Source organism: Carassius auratus, chromosome 42 (genome assembly GCF_003368295.1).
Source record: "Carassius auratus strain Wakin chromosome 42, ASM336829v1, whole genome shotgun sequence".
NCBI lineage: Eukaryota > Metazoa > Chordata > Actinopteri > Cypriniformes > Cyprinidae > Carassius > Carassius auratus.
The window spans coordinates 14923119-14948564 of record NC_039284.1 but is presented as its reverse complement, the minus strand read 5'-3'; the positions used below and the strand labels follow the sequence as shown (position 1 = coordinate 14948564).

Sequence of the window (25446 nt, the reverse complement as noted above, 5' to 3'; positions counted from 1 at the left end):
AAGATGTAGTTTGGGTGTGTTGCAACAGATGAGAGGTGCTAGTGTCCGAGTGATATGGTGACATCTGGTGGTTGATGGGTGGATTGGTCCTGAGTGGAGTGCCCTCTACTGAAGTTCATGGGCACTCCAGCTAATGATCGTGACATATTACACCACAGAAAATAAAGAAAAGAAAAAAGGGGGAAAAGGAAAGTTGTGAATTTATATCTTGCAGTTTTGAGAATAAAAGTAAGAATTGTGATTTAAAAATTTCAAAAGTACCTTTTTAAGTTTTTAATCTGTGGTGAAAAAAATAAATAAAAAAAAATAAAACCGATACATCTGATGCAAACTCTCAATTGTGGGAAAAACGTCAGTATTCTGAATTTAAATCTCATCATTCTTTCTTTTTTTCAAAATTCTGAGTTTAGATTCTGATGTTTATAAACTTGCAATTGCAAGAAAAAAATGAATAATTGTGAGTTGTTGTTTTTTTTTCCTTAAGTGGTAAAAAAACTGAATTTTGAAATGTAAATTCAGAATTCTAAGAAAAAAAGTATTAATTTTGAGTTGTTGTTTTTTTTTTTAATTGATCTTAATTAACAATTAATTCCTAAAAACATTAAATTACTGTTTTCTTTTTGTCTGTTGACAGTATTTTCTGATTGATTGAATGCTAAAAATACATAAGCAGATCCCTGCTGTAAAAACCTCTAACTCTAATCTATGAACAAAATGAAAGATTAATTTTTTATCTTGGTGTATCCAGTGTTCAGATTTCTGTTCTGGAAATGTTTGCAAATTAGTGCATATTTAATAAGATAATGCATTCATTAACATATTTAAAACTAACATGTCAGAAAACATGTAATACAAAAGATCGAAGTATAGTGATATCTGTTAGCTCATTTTTTCCTTTAGTCACCTGTGGTGTCTTGCCCTAGATATCTTAAGAGTGTCTGTGTGTGTTTGTGTTTCTCGATTAATAATTACAGCAGGCATCTTCAGTTCTTCACATTCATCTTTCTCTCTCTCACATTCTCTTTAGTTGTCTCCGGGGTCGGAAGACGATGATCACGAAGGTCCAGTAAGCGAGAAACTGGGCAGGATTCAGTTCAGCTTGGGCTACAGCTTCCAAGACACGACTCTGACGGTGAAGATACTCAAAGGTCAAGACCTGCCCGCTAAAGACTTCTCTGGGACGTCCGACCCCTTCGTCAAGATCTACCTACTTCCCGACAGAAAGCACAAACTAGAGACCAAAATCAAGAGGAAAAATCTCAACCCTCACTGGAACGAAACCTTTCTGTTTGAAGGTCAGTTTTTCACGCTTAATTGTCAGGAAAACAATGTTGCAATACATAAATGTTCTGGTTTTATTATGCAAAACATTTTCTTTTTAATTTGGGATGAAGTATGTCTTGTGGATGAATCTAATATCTCACGTCTTCAGGATTCCCGTACGAGAAGGTACGGGAGAGAACGCTGTATCTCCAGGTGCTGGATTACGATCGATTCAGTCGTAACGATCCGATCGGAGAAGTCTCGATTCCTCTGAATAAAGTGGAGCTCGGACAGCTGAAGACGTTCTGGAAGGATCTCAAAACCTGCAGTGACGGCAGCGTGAGTCACATTTGTTTCACACAAGGAAAGCAAAACCTAGGACTAGTGCACTATATTACTTTATAATAGCTTGGTGCGAAATTGATTTCAAACCTCTCAAATTCGTGTCTGTTTGCATGTGTGTCGTAGGGAAGTCGTGGAGATCTTCTGTTGTCTCTCTGTTATAACCCCACTGCCAACACCATCACTGTTAACATCATAAAAGCTCGCAACCTCAAAGCCATGGACATCGGGGGCACCTCAGGTACACATATTATAACAAACACATGTCGTAATCAATTAACACATGTCTCATTTGCATAACTCACAGGCTCTCATTCTCTGATTGGCTGTAGACCCCTATGTAAAAGTATGGCTAATGCACAAAGACAAGCGAGTGGAGAAGAAGAAGACAGTGACCATCAAACGCTGCCTGAACCCCGTTTTTAACGAATCCTTCCCTTTTGACGTGCCCGCACATGTTCTCCGAGAGACGACCATCATCATCACCGTCATGGATAAGGATCGACTGAGCCGCAACGATGTCATTGGAAAGGTATATGAATAATATTAAAAGTAGTGCTGTAAAATGCTTAATCGAGATTAATTGCATCTGCAACATTTTTGTTTTTGTTTACATAATATATGTATTTATGTTGTTTATATTTATTATGTCTATAAAAAATACACACACATGCATGTATATATTTCAGAAACCTATGTTATGTTTGTTTATATATTAAATATATATATTTATTTATAATATACATTTTATTAATATAAACATAAACATGTAAATACATGTAAATATTTTCCAAATTTATATTGTATGTGTGTGTACTAATACTGTATATACAAAATAAATATACAAACAAAAACTTATATTTTGGATGCGATTAATCACAATTAATCGTTTGACAGCACTAATTAAAATATATATTTATTATAAAATTATTTTAAATATTATAACATGTACTGTATACTATCAATATAATTGAATATATTATTGTCAAAATTATATTTATTTTTACAATCTACAAACAGCATTTGTTTTGGCCAAAATTAATTAATTAATAACATTATGTAATACTAAATTATATAACTTCATTAGAAACATAGTAAAAAATGACAGCATTTAACTACATTCTTTGCAACAAAAAGATTACGTAAAATGCAGTGCGTTAATCAATTAATCAATTAATTTTTTCATTTAAAAATGAATTAGAGATCCCAGTGCCTTTTGGAACAGACTATTGAAGATCTTTATAATTAGCTTGAGATGCTATGACTATAATATAAATAAAATGTAATGTAAATATACAATGTAAATAAATCTTATATATTGTATATTAAATAATAAATACATATAATTAAATTATTAAAATAATACTTTTATGTAATAATAATACTAAAATATATTAATAAATAATATTTATATCATTGATTAAATATATTGGTTAAATTGTTTATATTCTTTGGTGACAATAGGGTTGGGAATAAGTTTGGTTTTAATTACTAGAACTAAATTATTTTCTTAAAATTCGATTTTATTAGCAATTTTGGAATATCAGCATTTGTTTACTGTTACATAACGTTGCACTAAAGTCCTTCAACCATGTTTTCACTCCACAATTCAAAGGTCAAAAGACGCACGACAACACAAAACAGGGTTTTTCAAAAGTACTAAAAGAATCGTTAATGGAATTGTTTGGGAACCGGAATCATTTGGTGGAATTGGAAACGAATTGGAAACCCTTTCTAGTTTAGAAAAGAGCGGGAACCCTGCTGTGTCCTCCAATCTTGTTTACCATCATCTCCTCTCTTTCGTTCTCTCTCTTAGATCTACTTGTCATGGAAGAGCGGTCCTGCTGAGGTCAAACACTGGAAGGACATGTTGAGCCGGCCGCGCACAAACGTGGCGCAGTGGCACGCCCTCAAAGCTTGATTCGCCCTCTCCATTTCCAATTTCTGCCCCCCGAACCCCATCTGACATTTGACCCGAAACCCCGTCCTTATGCACAAGACAAACTTGCTGCCAGGCGGCACAACACGGGTACTTTTAGCCATCCACTCTTGTAACCTTTAACCTTTGAGCGTCTCTCTCCTCCACTTTGGGCTTTACTCTGGTAACGTAGTACAAAACCTGCTTGTTCACTAATCACACCAACGGTTCTTTTGCGCATTAGCATCCGCTCTGGACTCTGGGATAGTCGAGGAATCCAACAAAGCCATTTAAAGATGCTCTGAAAGCGTTCGCGCTGCAACTACACGTTACCAGGATGTTGTTTCCTTCCTGTTTAGATTTGTCTCTAGTGTTCCTCAGGCTGGAGAGGTCCGACATCTTTGGGATGTGTGAAGGCTTCACCTCGGCCCAAACCCTCGTCTCATTCCACCAACCCTGCGTCTAGACCCAGAGGCTCATGGGAGCTCATTTGGCAGCCTTTAAATTGGCCACTGCTGAAACAGATCGAGTCGCAGGAACTCTGGGAGATGTATTTTTCCAGGTCTCAGACGTCCCATGTGAGTCCAACAGCCCCGGAGGGCCGCGGTAATTAAAGCCATGAGGGGAAACGAGACGCCCTCTTTCCATTAGCAGCCTCTTGTTTCTTTCAGTCTCCATTTATAGTTGTTTTTCTCAAAATCCCTGACCTCTCCAAGCCTCTTTCCACATCTATCCCACTTGACCTGATTTTCTGTACCTTCGTTCCTTCTCTCTTTCCGATTGGTTCAGCTGAAACCTGTAGACATTGAAAACCTTACGCCATCTGGAGATTTACAGACAGCAAATGGACTTCATCCTCGTCCTTTTTGCTTTTTTCTCTCTGTGGTTTCTCTTTATTGCTGGCACAATAGTAGTGAAGTCCCTGTTTTTCTCGGGATCCCTTGTCGTCCGTGTGCTGTGAGTGATGTGTTGTAGACCCAACCGAAATATCGTTAAAAAACATTAACCACCAGGCCGGAAAATAAAACTACTTTCTCAAAGAAGCGTTCCAGGTTTTCTGGGACTTTTGGATGGAATCCTGATGGAAGGGGAAAAAAACACTTGATGTCATCTTTTTTTCATCAACAGACCTTTAAAGAAACCAATCAGAATTGTTCTTCCAGATTTGCTGTGAAATAAAGAAGAAAAGTTGATTTAGCGTCGCGTGCGCCGGATAGTTCTCGCCACACTTTGCTCTAGTGACATGTTTCTTTGTGCATGTGTGTGTGTGTGTGTGTGTGTGTGTGTGTGTGTGTGTGTGCTGATAGGGGCTCATCCTTTACAGAAAGCCTCCAGTTAATGGGAAAAACCCACCTTTACCCGCGTAGGTGTGCGTATGAGACTGTTTCAGGAGGTAGATGGGGATGAATCTCACCTAAACATGACCTGGTCACATTTTACCCCCAAAATCAAAAGAAAAGAATACTAAATGATAATTTGAATAAAGAAAATGGAGACAGATTTTAAGCACAATTTTTAAAAAAATCATGAAAAACACATTTACCCCACAAATGCTCATTACCATAAATAACTAATAATTTATATAAAATATAAACAAGTATCAAATAAAGCTCTACCCAGCTACCATGATGTATATATATTTGACAATTAATTTACAATTTATATATATATATATATATATATATATATATATATATATATATATATATATATATATATATATGCAAACACAACTGTAATTAAAATGACAATAATTATAACATATTTTTTTTCTAAAATAAAATAATTGGTATCACACATTCTTACCCAAATTATCATTAAATGATTTAATTTCTTCTGTATTTCTTGCTATTCTAAATGGTGATTCTGATTACTCTAATATGTTTTTTTTTCTGCCTAGATTATAGTTGTGCAGTAAATATAACTGCACACCATGTCTGAATATTTTACAATTTAAATATCTAATGGTAATGGGTAAATGTGTTTAAAGGGGTCATATGATGCATTTTCAGTTTGTCCTTTCTCTTTGGAGTGTTACAAGCTCTTGGTGCATAAAGAAGATCTGAAAAGTTGCAAAGACTAAAGTCTCAAATCCAAAGAGATATTATTTACAAAAGTTTAGAGTCCCAGTAAAACGGTTTGATTAAACACGCCCCCACATGTCTGCATCACTATGTGGAAATATTAGCGTGGTGCCGCCCAAAGAAGGTGTGTTTTCGGTAACACAGTTAGTGTTGAAGCAGCCATGTCAGGGAGATGTGTGTGTGTCTAGGAGAAAGAAAAACTTTAATTGTCCTTCCGAACGTAGAGGCATTTAGGAATATCTAAGATTACAACAGAACAGCAATGCATTTTATGAATGACTGTTTCGTGAACCTAGGAGAGGAGGTCATTCTGACTTTGCTATGACAATCTGGCCCTTTTTTTTGCACGTTGTGTGTGTGTGTGTGTGTGTGAGAGAGAAAGAGAGAGAGAGAGACGGTCACACAGTGGAGTCAGCTGTCTAAACCGTCTGTGGCTTGTGTTCTGCAAACACTGTGTGTCACGCGACTCTGTTCCTCTTTCAGGCTTGAATTGATGGTAAAACTAAGGACAACTGTCTTTATATTTATTTTAAAAGATGAAGCTCGGGATTATAGAAAGGGGCGTTACATTTCTGATGAGCGCTTGAGGTGTTCGGCCAATCACAGTGCACTGGCTCAGCTGGCCAATCAGAGCAGACTGCGCTTGTCAGAAGGAGGAGCTTTGTAGAAAACGACGCATTTGAGAGAGACCTACAATAATGTACAGTATTTGAAAAATAATGTTTTTGAACACTAAATACACAAAATAATGATCTTTAAAAAAATAATCATATGACCCCTTTAATTGTCATGAAAATAATATAACAATTGCATAAAATGTTAATGGCCTGAAAAACAGGCTTTATTTTCTTTATGTAAAAAAATTACATTTATTTATATTTCTTTCTTTTGATTATGATGTGAAATATGACCCAGACATGTTCTTGACCGATTTTTGCGAGATTCACCTGTGTGTGTATTACATTAGTAAAGTGTATCTTCATCGATGTTAAAAATAATCAAAGTGTGTGAATATGCTGCTCTATTTTCCCATGGCTTCCCTCCGTCTTATAATGACACTCTTTTTCTCTTTTCTCCTCTGAAAAGAGTTGGAGAAATGCGAGCTGCACTTTTTAACGACGTAACACCGAGAAATATATTAGCAATTGTTAATACAATAATAAATAGTTTTTGTATTTTAGGGGGAGGAGGATTTGAAAAAGCAAACGGTGATTTCGGGGAGGCTGGACTGGGATGGACAGACGATCTCTGTCTTTCTCTCTCTATAAAGAGATTTGTTTTTCTGTATGTGAGATCGGTGAACAGGACAGACTATTTTACACCTACATGTCAGGAGCTTTGTCAAGTTTTTGTAACACTCACTAACACTAGCAGATCCAGAACAGACGAAAATACTTTCTAGCTAATAGCAAAATATCTCCATTTATGGCTGCCAAATTCAATTTGAGACTAATATGTTTAACATCAAATTTATTTTGCATAGTTAATGCATTTATTCTGTCGAATTCATATTTTTAATATTAGTTTCAGTAATATTGATATACTGTATATCACTAATCTGTAGATGCATGCTACTTTTTTTATGTACAGTACCAGTCCAAAAATTTGGACATGTGTATTTATTTTTTATTTATCTTTGTGTCTTTTTAGTATTATTTATTATTATTGTTGTTTTTTAAATTGATTTAAGAATAATAGTTAAGTCATCAAAGTATTGAATAACACAACTAAAAATACAGGAATATGTAGCCAAAATATATGCCATAAAGAAACACTCTTAGATTTATTATTACGATTATAATTTGTGTACATAAGTTTGTATTTAGCACCAAAACATATAAGCAGAAGCTTTTGGACCAATGCATCATGAGAAACACAAATTCACTCGAATTTGTTTGTGTATTGACACCTGCTGGTGTGGATGTAGCATAAAGGATACCATTGTCAAAATATTCCAATCCCATGCAGATTTGTCACCCATTATTAATCAAAAGTGTTCTAGAATGCACAGATGATATTTGAGTACCTTTCCTCTTTTTTTTTAGGTGTTAAAGTTTTATTATTGGTGTTAAACCGTAAACTGCAAGCTGAATACAATCACCAGAAGGACTTGTAATGATTTTCAAGCCGCTCGATTCTGGCATCCTAATAGACGGTCCATGCCGAGACAGATCGGAGGCAGTGATGCAGCGCTTCTTCCAGACCGTATTTAAGGGTCTGCTTTCAGCCAAGATCCATCTCAGATCAGTGGAGCGTTTAATAGAGCGCTCTAATGTGCTCGATGTAATCAGATAATAGTAGAGCTTAAATTGTGTGTGTTTGTGTTCGTTCTCCATAGCCTTCTCCTTTAGTGCACACAAGCGTTGTGATGCAACATCTGCTGAGTGTGCGCACGCTTGAGCCGAACTTGAGCACGCTTTCCGTGTGTGCAGAGTTACACGCAGGCAGGTGCCGTCGGGGTCAGCTTGTTTGATGCTAGTTGACCGAAGTACGTGTGTGTTTGTGCATGCATACGTGGGTTAGCTGTGTTGCTGTCACTTTTACGCTCAAGAAAACAAATATTGAGTTTAGTGGATCAGGAGTGTTTTTGAGTTCTGGACAGTTTTATTCTCTGTAATGTGTGTCAGACAACAAACCAGAAACACTCTTTACTAATCATGTGTTAACTTGTTTAATGTTAATTTTTAAGTTAGCCATTAGCCTTCCTTTACATTGTGAAGTGGGAGCAGGGTCGGAAAGCTCTCGGAGTTCATCATAAATACTTTAATTTGTTTTCTGAAAATGATCAAAGGTCTTACTTAATTAAATTCAGTTTGGACCTTTTGGGGGGAAACTGAGCTAAAGTCTCTCTCACACACACACACACATACACACACACACACACTTGTCCATGGCATCACAAACACAACAGTTTTTCAGCTCATTAGCCAGCAATAATAATTTCAGTTCTTCATTTTACCGCATTACTGATTTAAAAAACACTTCATGCGTCTCCCACACACACACACACACAGCGGCAGTTTCTGTGTTCACTCCTACACACACACACACATATCAGAAAGGCAAATGCACGAGCTGATGCCGTACATCAGTCTTTCCTCCTCCTCAGGAATGAGAGTGAGAAAGAAGAAAGAATGAAAAATGAGTTCAGCGCATGTTTGCAGTGGGTTGCATCATGCAGGTCTCTGTCGGAGGAGTTCAGATGAGCAGCTGTTAAACTGCACATTTTACTGCTCAGCGCTTGCTCATTGCTCAGTTTTCAATAGTTTTTTTTACTTCGTCTCAGGTGTTTCTCCTTAAAAATTTGGAAAGATAATAATTAAGGTCTTCAAGATCCCTAGAAAATCAGAGGGAAGTGAGTTGGATTAGGGTTTGAGGATCGCTGGTGTAGAGAAATGAATGTGGACAGCAGATCACTCGCTCTTGAGAGATTGGGATGAGACATTTCTGAGATCTGGGACTTTTTATTAGCAGACTTCAGAGCTCAGTTTGAGACTCTGCTAAAACTCTGAAGAGATGCATGTGCAATTACCAGAGACGTTTTCTCAGAGAGATCAGCATGAATCTCCGTTTAATCTCATTTCTGTCTCGGAGAAGTTAGTGAGATGATAAGATCTGATTTGTGAAGCTTGAGGAGATGCATGTGTGATTACTGGAGTCGTTTCCTCAGGAGGAAAATCTGCACAAATGGCCAATCTCCATCTCTGAGAAATACTTGAGATAAAAAGGAGATCTAATTGGTGATCTTCCAAGTGCACAAGGTGAAAACTAGTCACCCTTTATCATTTGTTAGCTCATTTTTGACCAGAAGGCTTCATGTTGTTGATGTTTTTTTAACCATTTTGGGATAGTAGCTCCAGAAAAGATGTTTAGTAGAGGTCTGTGAAACTTTCTGTGTCTCTCTCTGGTGAGAGAAGAGCTTTACTAGAGCGGGTTTGGGTTTGGTTTCCGTCTCTCTCTCCTCCGTTCTGTCATTCCAGCTCCAGCTCCCCGTGCACTTCTCTTGAATGATTTGAAGAGCTGTCTGTCACGAAGCGTGACTCCTCCCTGTCAGGGTTTTAGTGCGACTTCTTCTTCTGAATGACGTTAAAAATGACGCGACAAGTAATAATTCTTCTTATCTTTCTGTTTCTCTTCGACTCTTTGTATCTGTATGCGTGTGCGCGCTCCGTGTTTTTCCAGTTTCTTGATCATAAATACAGGAGAGGTCTCCTGATTTCATGTTTTGAAAAACTTTTTTTGTAAATAACTGAGTAAAAATGGAAGAGAATAATTGTATGTTTCTGTTCAGCGCTTGTACTGAAAACAGATGTGTTGATGACGAGGCCGATCGCCATTCTTGAATGAGGGATTTCCACATCCGTCATTTTATTTATTTATTTGAGGTATAGGAGGAACGAAGGAGCAAGAAAGAGACTGTCAATCATCTATGACATCACACCTGCCAAACCCTGAGCATAAATTACCCACAATTCCACCAGACGCCCCCCAGACCTATTTTTCTCAGACCTAATCACAGCCAATCAGAACATATTTGATGTTTAATAAGAAAAAAAGTATAGATGGTGCACCGCAATAATACTAGAAACCAAGCAACAGATGAAATATCTTAAAGTCATACTTCAAATTAAAATAGGGTTCTTGAATAATAGCATGTGTAAACAATAAAAAAAAGTCCCTCATGTTTGTAAAATGCAAACATAAATGTCTTGACAGGTACAAAAATATTAAAAAGTTTATGCATTTCTATCACCATATATTTTTGAGGAAGCCAAAATTATATTCAGCAATAATCAAAAACATTACATCTTCTTTTTTTTTACATATAAAGTGACTGATCGCATGTCATTTTATTTTGCACATCTGGTTGTCCAAACACTGGTGAAAATCGACATTTAAAAAAGTTAGTTTTATAACACACATATGCATGCATACAATCTCTGATAAGTTTCTTAGCGGCACCCTATTGTTTTAGTTTGATGTGGGTTGCATCTGTTTTCCAATATTAGCAGAGCTAGCGCTCAGAGCATCACAACGGCTTGATGACGGCCAGCTGAGACAGATCCACGCTCACTGCGGTCCAGCATGTGTAGGACAAGCACACACAGCCTGTCTGCGTCCCATATGCTGCTGCCTGCTGTGTTTGGCAGGGCTTGTCCATATCCCTCTCTACACAGAAAATTACTGCCAAAACCCTACAAACCACAGCCCTCTGGCCAAACCTCCAATCCAAGCCCTGATGAGCTGCTCATATGGCACTTGATACGACAAGTGTCATCACTTTTGCTCAAACTTAAGATTGGTTTTTTGAACGAACCTCTAATTTAAAGGAAGAGCACACAAGGTGCAATATTAGCTTGTCATGTGAGCTTCTGCACAAAAAAAAAAAAAAAAATTCATCAGCAGATCTTCAAATCCTAACTAAAAAAAACTTAACAGCTTCAAATATTTTTTTTTTGTTCAAATAATTTGTTCAAAGTTTTAAATAAAGCAGAAAAAAGCAGAGTGGATTAGATTATGAGCTCTTGATCTTTGAGGATCTGATCATGATTTTATTTTATTTATTTTTTGATGCATTAAAATTAAGATGAATAGCCAAAAATTTAAATAAAATAAGAAAACAGCAGAGTTGATAGGTTTATGAGTTCTTGGTCTTTGGGGATCTCCTCATAAAATTTTATGTTTTACTTTTTTGTCTTCATTGTGCAGCAAAATAATGACAAAAGCAACTAATCCAAATAAATAAATCAAAACCAGAAAAAGGCAGAATATTTAGGCTTTTTGGCTCTTGTTCTCTGAACAACTGCTCATGAAAACTAATTTAAAAAAATACTTTTTTTGTTTAAATTGTGCGGTAAAATGAATACAAATAATCTGAAACTAAAAAAAGGGGAAAAAAGGAAAAAAACATATTGGCTTATGATCTTTGTGGATCTGCTCATGAATTTTTTTTTATTTTGGAAATGTTTTACTTTTTTATTTGAATTGTAAAGCAAAATTAAGACAAATAATCCAACATTCAATGGAATGGCTTTTGAGCTCTTGATTTTTTACAAATATCTTTCTTTTTTTTCCACAAAGTAATGATTTTGTGATGTTTATGCATTTAAACAAGCTAAAATTTTGCAAAAATGTATGCAACTGCTGTTTAATTTTAACATTCCACCTCCTGTACCACAAAAAATAAATAAAACAATAATAACAATAAAATATGTTGAGGTACTGACCATATTTAAATACAAAACAATATCCTGTTTCACTCACACCCAGCATTTTGAGTTTAATGTGCATCACAGCCTTCAAGCCATATTTAATCATGAGGTTTAACCCTATGTTGATTATGTTACATTGAGGAGTACTGACCGATAAAAGACGACTCTAGTACTGAAACTCTCACAGACTCCAATAAAACATGCCTTTGTTCTGAATAAACTGAGAACATTTGCTTATTTCTTCTTGCTCGCTCTCGTTCCTCCTGAAACACCTCTCTGGCGAAGAACGCTTGAAGTCTCAACACACGCTTGATGCGTACAATCTGACTCAATGTATTTATTCATGACTTTTTTTGTCACCTTTGTACAGTGTAAAAAAGCAAGCTATAAATCTCTGAAGAATAGCAGTACTGTATAGATGAGCTGCGAGTGAGCGACTCACAGAATAGTGTCGATAGACGTTAACAGCATAGAAGCAATCCAAGCCAGTTAAATATGCTTTCTGTAAATGCAGAGAGATGCCACATGTTTTTATATCTAGATCCTCGCTTTCTTTCATTTCTGTCAATGTTTTTGTAAATGACCTTGTGTGGCATCACACAACTGTGTTGTTTCCTTTCTATTGTTTGTTCGTTTGTTGCTCGTTGTTGGACACAGCAAGGTTCAGGCGCCCGGGAGAGTGCTTGGGAACACACATCGGTCGGCCGTGGATTTGCATCCGTCTTCTCCGTGTGAACACAAGTCGTACGCTAGCGTGTCAGAGCTTAGCATTGGTTCAAACCATGATGTCGAGATGTTAAAGCACTAATGTAGTTCACACCTTTTGTTCTACATTGTTCTATGACTACTTGTTTCAAGTTTTCCCTTCCTCTTTATTTTGTAATGATAACGTTAAGTTGACTAGCGATCAGTCCTATTGTTTTTTACAGTGTTTAGCTGTAATCTATTTGTTTCTTCATGATGAGATGCTATATACGCTTGTGCAATGAAGTGTTGAAGCCGGACAAGTGTTTCAGACGCCTCGCTCTTCTGTTGATCTCCAAACTTCACACACTCCATGAACGCTTGGACAGAAAGTCACTGTAGAGTTAAAAAAAAAATACACTCTTAAATATAAAGCTTCTTTATTGGTGTTAATGTTTCAGTGATTCCACAAAAGGTTCTTTGTGGTGAAAAGTTCCTCACACTAAGAAAAATATCATTTCAAGACCTGTTCGCCGAAAGGTTTTTGGGGAAATAAAAATGGCATCACCAAAAAAAATATTTTTTTTTAAGTGTAGCGCACAGGTGTACAACATGCGATCAGATTTATTCATTGTCCGATAATCACAACTCCTGAAAATGCTCCTGATGTTGTGTCTAGGGTATAAAAGGAAGTTTGTGACCAATTGTGCATTTTCCCGGAGCTGGCGAATTTTGGGGAATTTGAGAGTTTGTTTTCTGGGGGGGGGGGCGTGGCTTGAGCTTGAGGCGTCTGTGACATTCGTCCGGTGATGTGACAGTAAAGCGTTCCCAATTTTGAGCCTCTCCTGTTTTTTTTGGCCGAGCGGACTGTGATCTTATTGGTTGGATTTTCTTTTCGTTTTCCTGTCCCACCCAAACCCTTCCATGTGACTGGATGTGAGGGTGGGCGGAGCTAAGGAGCACAGTTCTTACTATGTTCCCTAATAAAATAAAATAAATCATTTGTACACCAGCTGGCGTGGAGTCTTTATTCAAGGTAAATCCGATACTTTATCACTGCTTCAAGCTTGTCAAGAATATATGACAATATGCATATTGAACTATTCATTCATAGTGTGTTGTAATCTTAATATGATGTAATTGTCTATAAATAGAAACAACAATGAATCATTTGCACATCAGTACGACTGATTTATCACCACACAAGGTAATGCATTAGCATGCTCAAATAATATTGAGTCTTGAGTGGGTTATTAATTTTGGTATGGCATATCCATTTGCCACAGTTTGATTGCACTCTGAGTGCATGTCGTATATTTCTGTAATTGTAGTTTTACTAAGAATAGGAATCGTAAGGAAATAATAAATTCTAGTTTGGATTCCACTTAACGCTTCTTCAAAAGCCTCTGGACATTTTTCTGTTTCATGGAGGAAAGAAAGTTTTGTTTGGAACAACATGTGGGTGAGTAAATGATGACAGTGTTCATTTGGGTTGAAATACCTCTTTAATGGCATCCTTATTGATTATTATGTTTTATTACTTTATGGTGAAAGGAATAGACAATGTAAGGAAATAATTGTCATTGCATGTACCATACTGCCTTCAAAAACATGTTGCCAGATATTGAACAGTGATAGCACATGCAAAATAAACAGTTCTTAGAAAACTATAACATTTTAGCCATGCACATTTATTGCATACAGCAACTTTATTTTTGTAATCACTCAGATTTGGATTTGCCACATCAACAGTACATATTTGATATGTCTCTCTTATTATCTGACCTGTTTGTTTCAGGTCTCTACTAACAATCTGAAGCAGGTGTTTGATTAGTAGTAGTTTGAAATGTGTGCTGATGTTGTGCCTCCAAGAACAAGGTTGGGAAACACTGGTTTCCACAGACTTTATCTCAAGAACAAGCTCAAAGAAAGTGACACGGCCAATGATGTCAAAACTGTGTTCACACAATCAAAACATATTGTTATCTATTTGCAAGTCAAACTTACACAATTCAATTCTGATGTCAGCATGTTTCTAGCATCAGAAGGATGCAGACATTCCAGATCTGTTAATAGAAACAAATGTCATGAAAACTGTTCGGTTCTGGTCTTTTGAATAAGAACCAGGTCTTGGTTCTGAAGTGTGTTTGGATGGGACAGCTGAACAGTTGCTAGTGTAATAATCAAGCTGAGGCCTGTCAAAACAGCTGAACGACAGTCCGTGTGCAGAGAAGCACAGAGCAAGAGAACGAAGCAGGACAGAGGAGTCGGAGAAGGGTTTTAAAATAGAACGGGAGGCTAAAGAACAAACACAGTGTTCCAGGATCCTGCGGACTAGACGCTGAGCTCTCGACTCTCTCTGAATCACAGCACACTCTCAAACCCTCCGACACGGCTGGAGCTCAGCTCTGACATCACTGCGCTCTAATATTAGACACCTTTACCCACACCTCTCTCTCGTTCCTTCTGTCTCTACTCACTGCTTTCTCTGGCCACGTTCACACAACCATGTATTTTGGCATGCCTAATATAGTTTGATTATGAAACACAGTGACAGTCTCATACTCATTACTGTAATCTGTCCATTATTTCTCTAGTTTATCATATTTTTCATTTTACAGTTAAAGATATAAAATATATCTATACTGTGTTTAAAAAAAAAAAGATGTTTAAATTTAATTAAGCAGGTGAACTCATGACTTCGCTTGTTTGATTATAAGTAACTTTGGTATTTATAATAAATATAAACGTTTTTGCATTTTTGTTATGTGCTTGTGTAATTGTTTACAATTTTCTATTTAACTGAAATTTATTTGTATTTAAGGTTTTAGTTGGTCATTTTAGTACTTTAACTTTAACTTTATTTCAGTTACTTGCCAAGGCAATGTTTCTAGTTATGTTTTTTCATCATATATTTATATTTTGTTTTATTTCAGCTATATTTTAATAAACAAAAAAAGGTTTTAAATAGTTTCAGGTTTAGTTAATGATGACACTGTGCTCCGAAGGTGTTTATTCTTTAAACTGCTTTTATGATTAGATATAAATACCAATTTGATCTTAAATAAATGTTGTGGCTATGTCTAAGATGGTTAAATACAGTTTAGCATCATTACACACAAACATTTGGCTGCGGAATGTTGTGATCGACCAATCAGAATCAAGTATTCTATTGAGTGGCATAATAATGAGGACGATTAAAAGAAGTGACCAGCGACTTGACTTAGTTTAGAAGTCTGCGTTCTGAGTGTTAACCCCTCTCGTTCTGCTGTAAATGTGTGAACGTAGCTCTAAGCATCCTTTTCCTCTTTTTATCTTTTGCTGTGTGGCTTCTGAACGAAGGCTTCTTTTTGAATGCCACCGCCAAAGCTCTCAGTGTTTCTCTCTGTCTTGCTTCCTCTCTCCATCTGTCTTACATGCCAGGAAGGACACAAGCATTGTCTGCTCTGACATGATATTTCCTGCAAACAGGGAATCCAGACACACTGAAAGTACCAGCAGCTCCAGAACAGATGGAGAGAGAGAGAGAGAGAGAGAGAGAGAGCTGACAGAGAAAGAAAAGAGGGAGACAGGGTGAGAACATAAAAGAAGGATGGGAAGTGAGTGTGAAAATGTGAAGAGCTGCTGAAATCTGTACATTTGAGAGACAAAGAGAGAGGACTAAAGAAATGCATGAGAAACAAAGGAGGAAATTAAGCAAGCAAAGACCTAAAAATACTCATTATTCTGTATGTAGAATGTATTAAGTAATTTGAATAGCCATATTTTATTAAATGAACAGACATGCCATGCTAATTTTTTGTTACATTTTATTGATGATAGCAACAGATGTTTCATGTCAGCTACTGAAAATGTCTTCTTAACATTTACAGTAAAAAAGTTCTGGTGCAGGTACAAAGCAAATGTGAGAAATTTGAGAAGCTATAAAGCCGCAGGAACTGTTTCTGACGCACCCCGAGCACAATAAACACACCAAATATGATCGATCTACCATGACAGAGCTGCATATAAACTACAGATTACTGGAGCACACCGACAGAGAACAAAAACGCACCTGGAATTAAGAGATCAGAGCACACATTTACTGCTAAAGGTGTGGAAGCATTACTTTTGAGCCCTCGCGAAATAATTATTTCTTTCATCCTTAAAAATGGTGTCATTTCATGCTCAAGGGTCAGGAATATACAGGCTTTCTTCTGTGCTGATTCAAATCTGTGGAACGGGTTAACATTGCAAAAAGCATTAAATGGGCCTTGGAGTCAAAATCAGCCGACGTCAGTGATCCCAGTTCTTCATCGTTCTGTGTATTTCTACAGATGCAGACTTTAACAGGTGCAACTTTTCCTTCAAGAGGGGCTGCATTTGACCTCATCTGGTGTCGCCGAAGGGCTGCAGACAGAGACGTGGTGTTGGAAAGGGCATCTCTTTTAGCTGTGAGATGACTGGTGCCTGTTTCTGGGGTTTTGTGAAAGACGGAACGGTTCCAGTAGAGATGTAGCTTCTGGGTAAAAGTTTAGAGTCGACTGTTAGCTGTAAACACGAAACCAAACCTAGTCACCATCTGTGGTTGCAGCTGGGCTTGAAGGAGGAAATTCTGATGCAGTAATCCAAATCCTAGTGAGCTGCCTACATAGGCAGCACTGAAGTGTTTGATTTAGAGCGCTCTTCTTAGGGAGCAACTCAGAGGAGATCTGACGTCACTGATTACTGTAGTTGTTGATAAGATAAAGGTGCAAAGAAACATGGAATTGATTCTGAACTCAAATATTGGATCAAATAATGCAAATAATTTAATGCAATATAATGCAATTCCAGTTCATCCTGGGATTGTCTTCTCTGTTAAAGGATAAATTCGATGCTGCCTTTGGCTAAAATTAGCCACTTTTTCACTCCTATGACGTTTTAAAATGCTGACTCCTTAGGCAGCTCAGTAGGTTTTGGAACGAAGGTAGTGTGTTGTTCCTGAGGAGGGCAAATAATTTTGCAGTTTTTATATCCCAAGTAGTTTTCCTTCTTAGTTGAAAATGTCTAAGGTAGATTGTTGCCATGGTCACTCGTGGCAGCTGTCAATCACTCGTGCCAGTCTTTACTAAAGAGAGCAGCAACATCAAGTTAATGTTAAACGGCTTCTGGGTCAGTGATTGGAACACAATGTTCCCGTCCAGAACTGAGTGTGACTTGTGTCTGCAGTCCGTTTTAAGGCTGCATACTCAAACCACTGGCCTTGTCAGTAAATACAGCTGGGCAGCTGACAAATAACATGTCCAGGAGCATTTCTAGGTCGAAAGTCATGTGAATGTATGAGGGGAAAGCATTATTTTAGGTTTATATTTTGCCTTTTAGCTTTTTGCATCTAAATGGCCCTACAATATATTGATTTGTAATATAAATTAATTCTTAAAAGTGCATTTATATAGATTAGATCATATTAGTCTTGCATATAATAATTATGCAAGAATTAGAAAAGGTTTGGATTCAACATAAAAAAAAAAAATCAAAATGTACCCCATTTGCTTTCCTAATAAGTCCTGAGCACTTTGGAATCAGTAATAAAATAACAGATTTAAATTTTTATTGTTAACCAGTAACCAAACAGTTATTTAACATTTTTAACAAATTGTAACTCAAGGAATGCACGTTTTTTTCTCTCTCTCTTTTAAAATCTTGTTTTACTGTGATATCACTTTATTTGCAAGTCATATTACAAACCTAACGTGTAACTCTCATCTTGTAGGGGGGGTCACATTTAACCCTGACAAACAGCCAGAATTGATTTTTTTTTTTTTTTTTTTTTTTTTACCTGTTTTTGAGGTGTTTAGGATGGTTGCCACCCTCAGGGTGCACAAGTTTGTCCATCAACCCAGAAATATCAGGGAGTTTAAAGGTGTAGATTATATTTCCTGCTTGTGGCCCTGTAAAAAAGCTCTATAACTTACCTGAACCTTCCTCACCTCACCTGCCCTGATAAAACCCAGCACAGCCCCCAGTGCAGCGCACCGTTCCGTGTCCTGTTGCCTGCCACAAAGATTACTCCATTTGAGGTGATGACTGCAGAAAAGGGACAGAGTTTTTTGTTCACAGACACATCACCGTGCCGCTTCAGCAAACCCAATGGTGCTGTTAATCGCAAGGGCAGCCAAGCCTACACGCACCGCTCAATAAACGCCCGCACCCGGCTCCCGTGAGAGCAACAGGCCACCCTGCAGGAGCAATATTTCACATTCATCCGCTGGTAGATCGCAGCGACGATGCCCTGTCAGTCAAGGTGAGACAGAATTAATGTGGGAGACAGGTAGACAGCGGGGACATGCTGATAGCTGCTCTAATGATTGATTTGACTTTATCTTTTCCAGAGCGGAGAGAAATGTAAATGGCGTGACATGTTATTGCTGTACTGGAGGTTATGCAAACGGCTGTGACACAGACAAGGCCACACAGACTGTATAGAGGTGTTAAGTACATCTAGATACACTCTCAACACTGTAGATATCTCACAAAGACATATGTGCATCATAAGACACTGAACAAGATGATGATGCTGATGATGATGTGAAACAAAGGGGTGAAGTGACCAGGCTGCAGACACCAGTCCAGTGCTTCAGATGAACAGCACAACAGCGCCACGCCGTGGACACTTTCATCCACAGTCACCAAGAGCTGAGCGACTGGAGGCTTTTTTTTTTTTTTTTTTTTTTTAATTATTTTTTTTTTTTTTATTATTATTTATTTATTTATTTTTATTTATTTATTGAAAAGTCCGACGTCTGTTCAAGTGACGTCAAAGTGACGCTGGATAATACCCGATGACGTTCAGCATCTCAGGTAAATTCTCAAGATTAATGAAATAGATTAAATATGCCATATTTAATAACAAGCAGTTATTAAATATGCTGAGTGCATAAAGTGAGTCTTGTTTTTAATACGTTTCAACTGTTCATGAAGTTTCTGATGGAAATTAGATGATTATCGTATTAGATTATATATATATATGTATGTGTGTGTGTGTGTGTGTGTGTGTGTGTGTGTGTGTGTACAGTACAGACCAAAAGTTTGGACACACCTTCTCATTCAAAGAGTTTTCATTATTTTCATGACTATGAAAATTGTAGATTCACACTGAAGGCATCAAAACTATGAATTAACACATGTGGAATTATATATGGAATTATATACATAACAAAAAAGTGTGAAACAACTGAAAATATGTCATATTGTAGGTTCTTCTTTAGCTTTGATGACTGCTTTGCACACTCTTGGCATTCTCTTGATGAGCTTCAAGAGGTAGTCACCTGAAATGGTCTACAACAGTCTTGAAGGAGTTCCCCGAGAGATGCTTAGCACTTGTTGGCCCTTTTGCCTTCGGTCTGTGGTCCAGCTCACCCCAAAACCATCTGGATTGGGTTCAGGTCCGGTGACTGTGGAGGACAGGTCATCTGGCGCAGCACCCCATCACTCTCCTACTTGCTCAAATAGCCCTTACACAGCCTGGAGGGGTATTTGGGGTCGTTGTCCTGTTGAAAAATAAATGATCAGTGGTGGACGAAGTACACAAATCAAGTACTTGAGTAAAAGTACAGATACGTATAATAAAATATTACTCCAGTAAAAGTAAAAGTACTCCTTTTTCAATTTTACTCAAGTGAAAGTACAAAAGTACTCAATTTTTTATGTACTTAAGTAAAAAAGTACTGAAAGATAGATGTTTGCAATTTTATATAGGCTAATTTAATTTTATATTAGCACTTTTTTTTTATAATCCTACTGCTCAAAATACCTGGGATTTTTTTCCAAAATAACCACTATATGGAGTCAAGATATATTTTTGTTGTTGATATGGACTACGTTGCTATGGACTACGCCACCTATATATAGGGTGGCTGAATAAAAATATTTGGACATTATTTATAAAATTACCTCAAGTTAGCACCAGCAAGCTTGTTAGCTAGACAGTTAGCATCAGCTAACAATATTTACTTATTTTCAGAGCGGTTATGAATAACGTCCTTAATAACAATGGATGAAAAAGTTAGAGCTTTACTGATGATTAACGTTAAGTCTAGAGTGTGTCCACCTTTGTGTGTGGGTCCATGCACATGCTGAATCGACAGGTAAAAAAAGCCTCAAGTCCAAATATTCATTTATCACCAATTAACCGTTTGACAAACTTGCTTCGATGTCCAGATCTGAATTAAAAAAAATCTCAAACATGCTCCGATATCCCGATCAGAATCAACCGAGTCGCAAACAGGCTCCGAAGTGGCGATCTGAATCAACCGAGTCGCGAACAGGCTCCGAAGTCCCAATCTGAATCAACCGAGTCGCCAACAGGCTCCGAAGTGCCGATCTGAATCAACCGAGTCGCGAACAGGCTCCGAAGTGCCGATCTGAATCAACCGAGTCGCGAACAGGCTCCGAAGTCCCGATCTGAATCAACCGAGTCGCGAACAGGCTCCGAAGTCCCGATCTGAATCAACCGAGCCGCGAACAGGCTCCGAAGTGCCGATCTGAATCAACCGAGTCGCGAACAGGCTCCGAAGTCCCGATCTGAATCAACCGAGTCGCGAACAGGCTCCGAAGTCCCGATCTGAATCAACCGAGTCGCGAACAGGCTCCGAAGTCCCGATCTGAATCAACCGAGTCGCGAACAGGCTCCGAAGTCCCGATCTGAATCAACCGAGTCGCGAACAGGCTCCGAAGTGCCGATCTGAATCAACCGAGTCGCGAACAGGCTCCGAAGTCCCGATCTGAATCAACCGAGTCGCGAACAGGCTCCGAAGTCCCGATCTGAATCAACCGAGTCGCGAACAGGCTCCGAAGTCCCGATCTGAATCAACCGAGTCGCGAACAGGCTCCGAAGTGCCGATCTGAATCAACCGAGTCGCGAACAGGCTCCGAAGTGCCGATCTGAATCAACAGAGTCGCGAACAGGCTCCGAAGTGCCGATCTGAATCAACCGAGTCGCGAACAGGCTCCGAAGTGCCGATCTGAATCAACCGAGTCGCGAACAGGCTCCGAAGTGCCGATCTGAATCAACAGAGTCGCGAACAGGCTCCGAATTGCCGATCTGAAAACTTCGACCAAAGAATGTAAGAAATAACTCCATTTCCAAATTGTTAATATTACGGTTGCGGGGAATTTGGACAAGCATAAGTTATTTTATTTAATCTGTGTTAGTTTAAGGTTATTTTATTTTATTTTTTAACCTAATACACGGAGACGCTGATAGATGTGTCTGCTTTGCACTGGAGCATTTCAGTGGGCTTAAATAGTTCTCTATTTACAGCGGATTTAGTTCCCAAACAACTGACAATTTTGACCTAAATATGATTTTCAGTTACAATAATTAATCCTAAATTTCGGCATTAATAACTTACTTTTAGCAACATCAGACGCACGCACGCTCACAAGATCTCCCGGTTCTTACTTCAGGAGACTCACACTAAACGGTTCATTTGAATCAGTGAGTGGTCGACTCCAGAACAGCTGCAATCGGATCATTCTAATTCGTAAACGAATCGTTTAGTGCGATTCGCGATCTGAGTAAAGTTTATTTTGAAAAGACTCAGTTCATTCATGATGAATCAGACACCGCTTCTGCGTGTCGGAGCACGTGATATATTATAGGGAGTAACGATATGTTTTATGAAATGTAGTGAAGTTAAAAGTACGATCTTATGCTTTGGAATGTAGTGAAGTAAAAGTAAAAGTTACTCAAAATAAAACTACTCCAGTAAAGTTCAGATACTTGAAAAATGTACTTAAGTACAGTAACGAAGTAAAGCTACTCCGTTACTGTCCACCACTGTAAATGATGGTCCAACTAAACGCAAACCGGATGGAATAGCATGCCGCTGCAAGATGCTGAGTTTCTTTGTAGCGCTTGATGGTTTTTGTGACTGCACTTGGGGACAATATGACATATTTTCAGTTGTTTCACACTTTTTTGTTATGTATATAATTCCATATATAATTCCACGTGTTAATTCATAGTTTTGATGCCTTCAGTGTGACTCATAGTCATGAAAACTCTATGAATGAGAAGGTGTGTCCAAACTTTTGGTCTGAACTGTATGTATAACCTTTAGTTTATTTTTTATGATAATGGACATTAGCATGATTAGATTGATACTGTAGCCAGACAATATCAGGTCATAATTTTCCTATTTTACACAACAGCCCTTTACTATGCCACAGTTTGTGATATACTATAAACATCCATCCTATCTTACTTGAAACATTTGAATATTTTAGATTAATTCAAATAACTTCACCAAGCAAAATTTATTAGTTTAACCCAAGCTTATGAATAATAATGCACATTTAATCAGATATAACCGCAGGCCACAATTATGAGGTGCATGATTTGAATTGGAGTTATAAACATCTAACAAGGCCCAAATGAAAATATTTCATTGAATATAGCATATATATTTAATATATATTCATTATAATCATATATGGTACTTATTTACTATATACAGTACATGTATTTGTACGTCACTACTAGTGGTCACTATAAAGCACTATAAATGTGTGGGTGTGTGTATGTGTGTTGGTAATTACACACACACACATAACACACACACATATACATAATTATTCTCCAAAATTTCTATATTGATATGTCCTTATTTCAACTGTAGATCTCCTGTAAAGGTGTATCTGTGTTGTGGAATGTTGAATCTGTCATGAGTTGTGTCCTCTTTTATCCTGGTAAGGAGTTATTCATCCCATGTCTAGGACATCATTTTGGAACTGGTTACTCTGCCAACCACCGTCCTGTTCTGTACCACAGCTCCAGCCTGGACCGCTGTGATAATCCTCAATTTGGGTAAGAACAGATTCTGTGTGTGTGTGTGTGTGTGTGTGTGTGTCAAATCACACATACACTCCAAAACCTTTTTGCACCTCAGTAAATCATTCTAGACACATACACTTTCTCTCTCAATGTTAGATAGTTTTGAGTCTCAATCGAAGCGTCATTACCAGCGTCTGGTTCCGAGAGAGCCGATATTTGCAGCTCCAAGACATGTGAGAGCCAAAGACACACACATAGAAACGCAGCAGGTTTCAAGGGCATCGTGCCATGTCACTTCACCCTGGCCTCATTGTGCTTTTTCTCTCTCTCTCTCTCTCTCTCTCTCTCTCTCTCTGTGTCTCTTAGAGAGCAGTGTCCTGTCAGACTGAATATAAAGGCACTTACATTCCTCACCGCCTCAGAGTTTTGGGTAAGTAGTGTGGTTTTAATATAATGGTTGTTTGTAGATTAAAAGTTCTCAATGTTGCATTCTTGGTGTTTCAGATCCATAAAAGATAGTGGATACACTAAGGAAGCCAGTCTACAGCCGAATACCTTCCTCCCTCAAAATATAAAAATGGTGTGTGTATGTGTGTGTGTAGGGGGGTCAGCCCATTATTTTAATCTTTAGGCAAAGTCATTGTCAATGATGTTTGTCAGGAGGATGCTCGCAGGATACAGGGAAGTGTGATGAGGACTGACTTCCTTCCTGGGTGTTTCATACAGGTGGTCTTCTGTTTCTCTAGTTCTCTGCTTTTGCTCTGTGCATTGACATCTCTACACGTTTTCATAGTGTGCATAAGCTGGACGAGGTCTATGGCCTGTTTACTGTGTGTTTGTGTGTGTGTCAGGGCAGTGGAGCATTACCAAAACTTGCCTCCCGTGCACTTTGAGAAACTGGATGTAGAAGAGAAACCAGAGGTTTCTGAACGGTTCACGGAGTATCTCCCTCACTAGATAAATTCTACAAATAAGACTACTGTACAACAAGGTGTCTGACCAAGGTTTATTGGATGTTCTGCACACAGGCTTCACTACAGGATGGTGTTAGTGAGGACAGTTTACAGAAGACTAGAACTGCTGCAGCTAGATGGTCCATTAGGCCGATGGTAAATTAAACCAATATATTTTGCACTCAAGGTTTGTGAAAGTTGAAAACTGCACTTTTTTTGGTTTGGCTTTGACTGCTCAAATAGATTTAGATGAACAACCAATATGCATTTCATTGAATTACACATATGAAAGATTAGATCAGACCATTAAAAGGAATAGCTCACCCAAAAATGTTAACTCCATCATCATTTATACACCCTTGTTTCAAACCCATGTGACTTTCTGTCAATCTTTTTTTTTTCACTGTGGCTTTCAAATAATATCCATATCTGATTATATTCAAAAATAATACATTGGGTCATGCCTCATCAAAAAGTGACTTGGAATATCCAGGGCTCGGACAGTCATGGAAAACCTGGAAATAACAGGGAAAGTTCTATAAGCGAAGAAACATTCATGTTCAGTTCAACTACTAGAAATATGATTCAAATTAGTTTAAATGTGTGGGAATGTTAAGCATGCTCCTAGAAGAGACAAAGTCATATACACTCTGAGGAAAAAAGGTGCAAAAGCTGTCACCTTTCTAAAAAGATACTTCTTTTGTACCTTATTTACCCCTAAAGTGTGTATATTAATGGGCGAACTATTCCTTAAAGTTACACATTACTGTCTAAATGCTACATATTACTAGGTTTTGAAAGAGTACTTTTATACCTTTTATTCTAATAGTGTAGGTTTGGAATGACAAGAGGGTGAACTAAATCTGTAAATGATCCTTTATATAAGCACTGTCAATTATTTTGATATACTAAGTAAAAAATTAAATGTATTGCAGAATGTGCTCACCTTCCCAGAAATCCCAGTTCTGATTTCATGTCACAAAAGCACTCAGAGATGACCCGACTCACCTCAGCAACACTATGAACAGTCATCCTCTCAAAAGATGACTGGATATCTGATGTATTTTGCTGTGCTGCTGCTGCTGCTGCTTTAAGAGGGATTTCTGGAATGGTGTTGTGTACTGGCTGTTCTGTATTCTACAGGGCTCATCAGGATTCGTCCTGAACGCCCCCAACATCACAAGCCTCTCAC

General features: G+C 37.8%; 1 protein-coding gene across 3 annotated transcripts in view; it reads left to right on the top strand.

The window, feature by feature from the left end:
• The window catches only part of LOC113060804 (synaptotagmin-7), a 111212-nt gene extending 106080 nt beyond the window's left edge, over positions 1-5132 (top strand). For 2 of the 3 annotated variants that reach the window (XM_026230006.1, XM_026230004.1), the window contains 5 exons: positions 1028-1295; positions 1433-1602; positions 1732-1846; positions 1938-2137; positions 3422-5132. In XM_026230006.1, coding sequence (XP_026085791.1) covers positions 1028-1295; positions 1433-1602; positions 1732-1846; positions 1938-2137; positions 3422-3526 — 858 coding nt within the window. In that variant the 3' untranslated portion in view covers positions 3527-5132. The remainder of the gene's footprint in view (positions 1-1027; positions 1296-1432; positions 1603-1731; positions 1847-1937; positions 2138-3421) is intronic. The other variant, XM_026230007.1, reaches the window with a different exon arrangement.
• The last annotated feature ends 20314 nt before the right edge of the window (positions 5133-25446 follow it).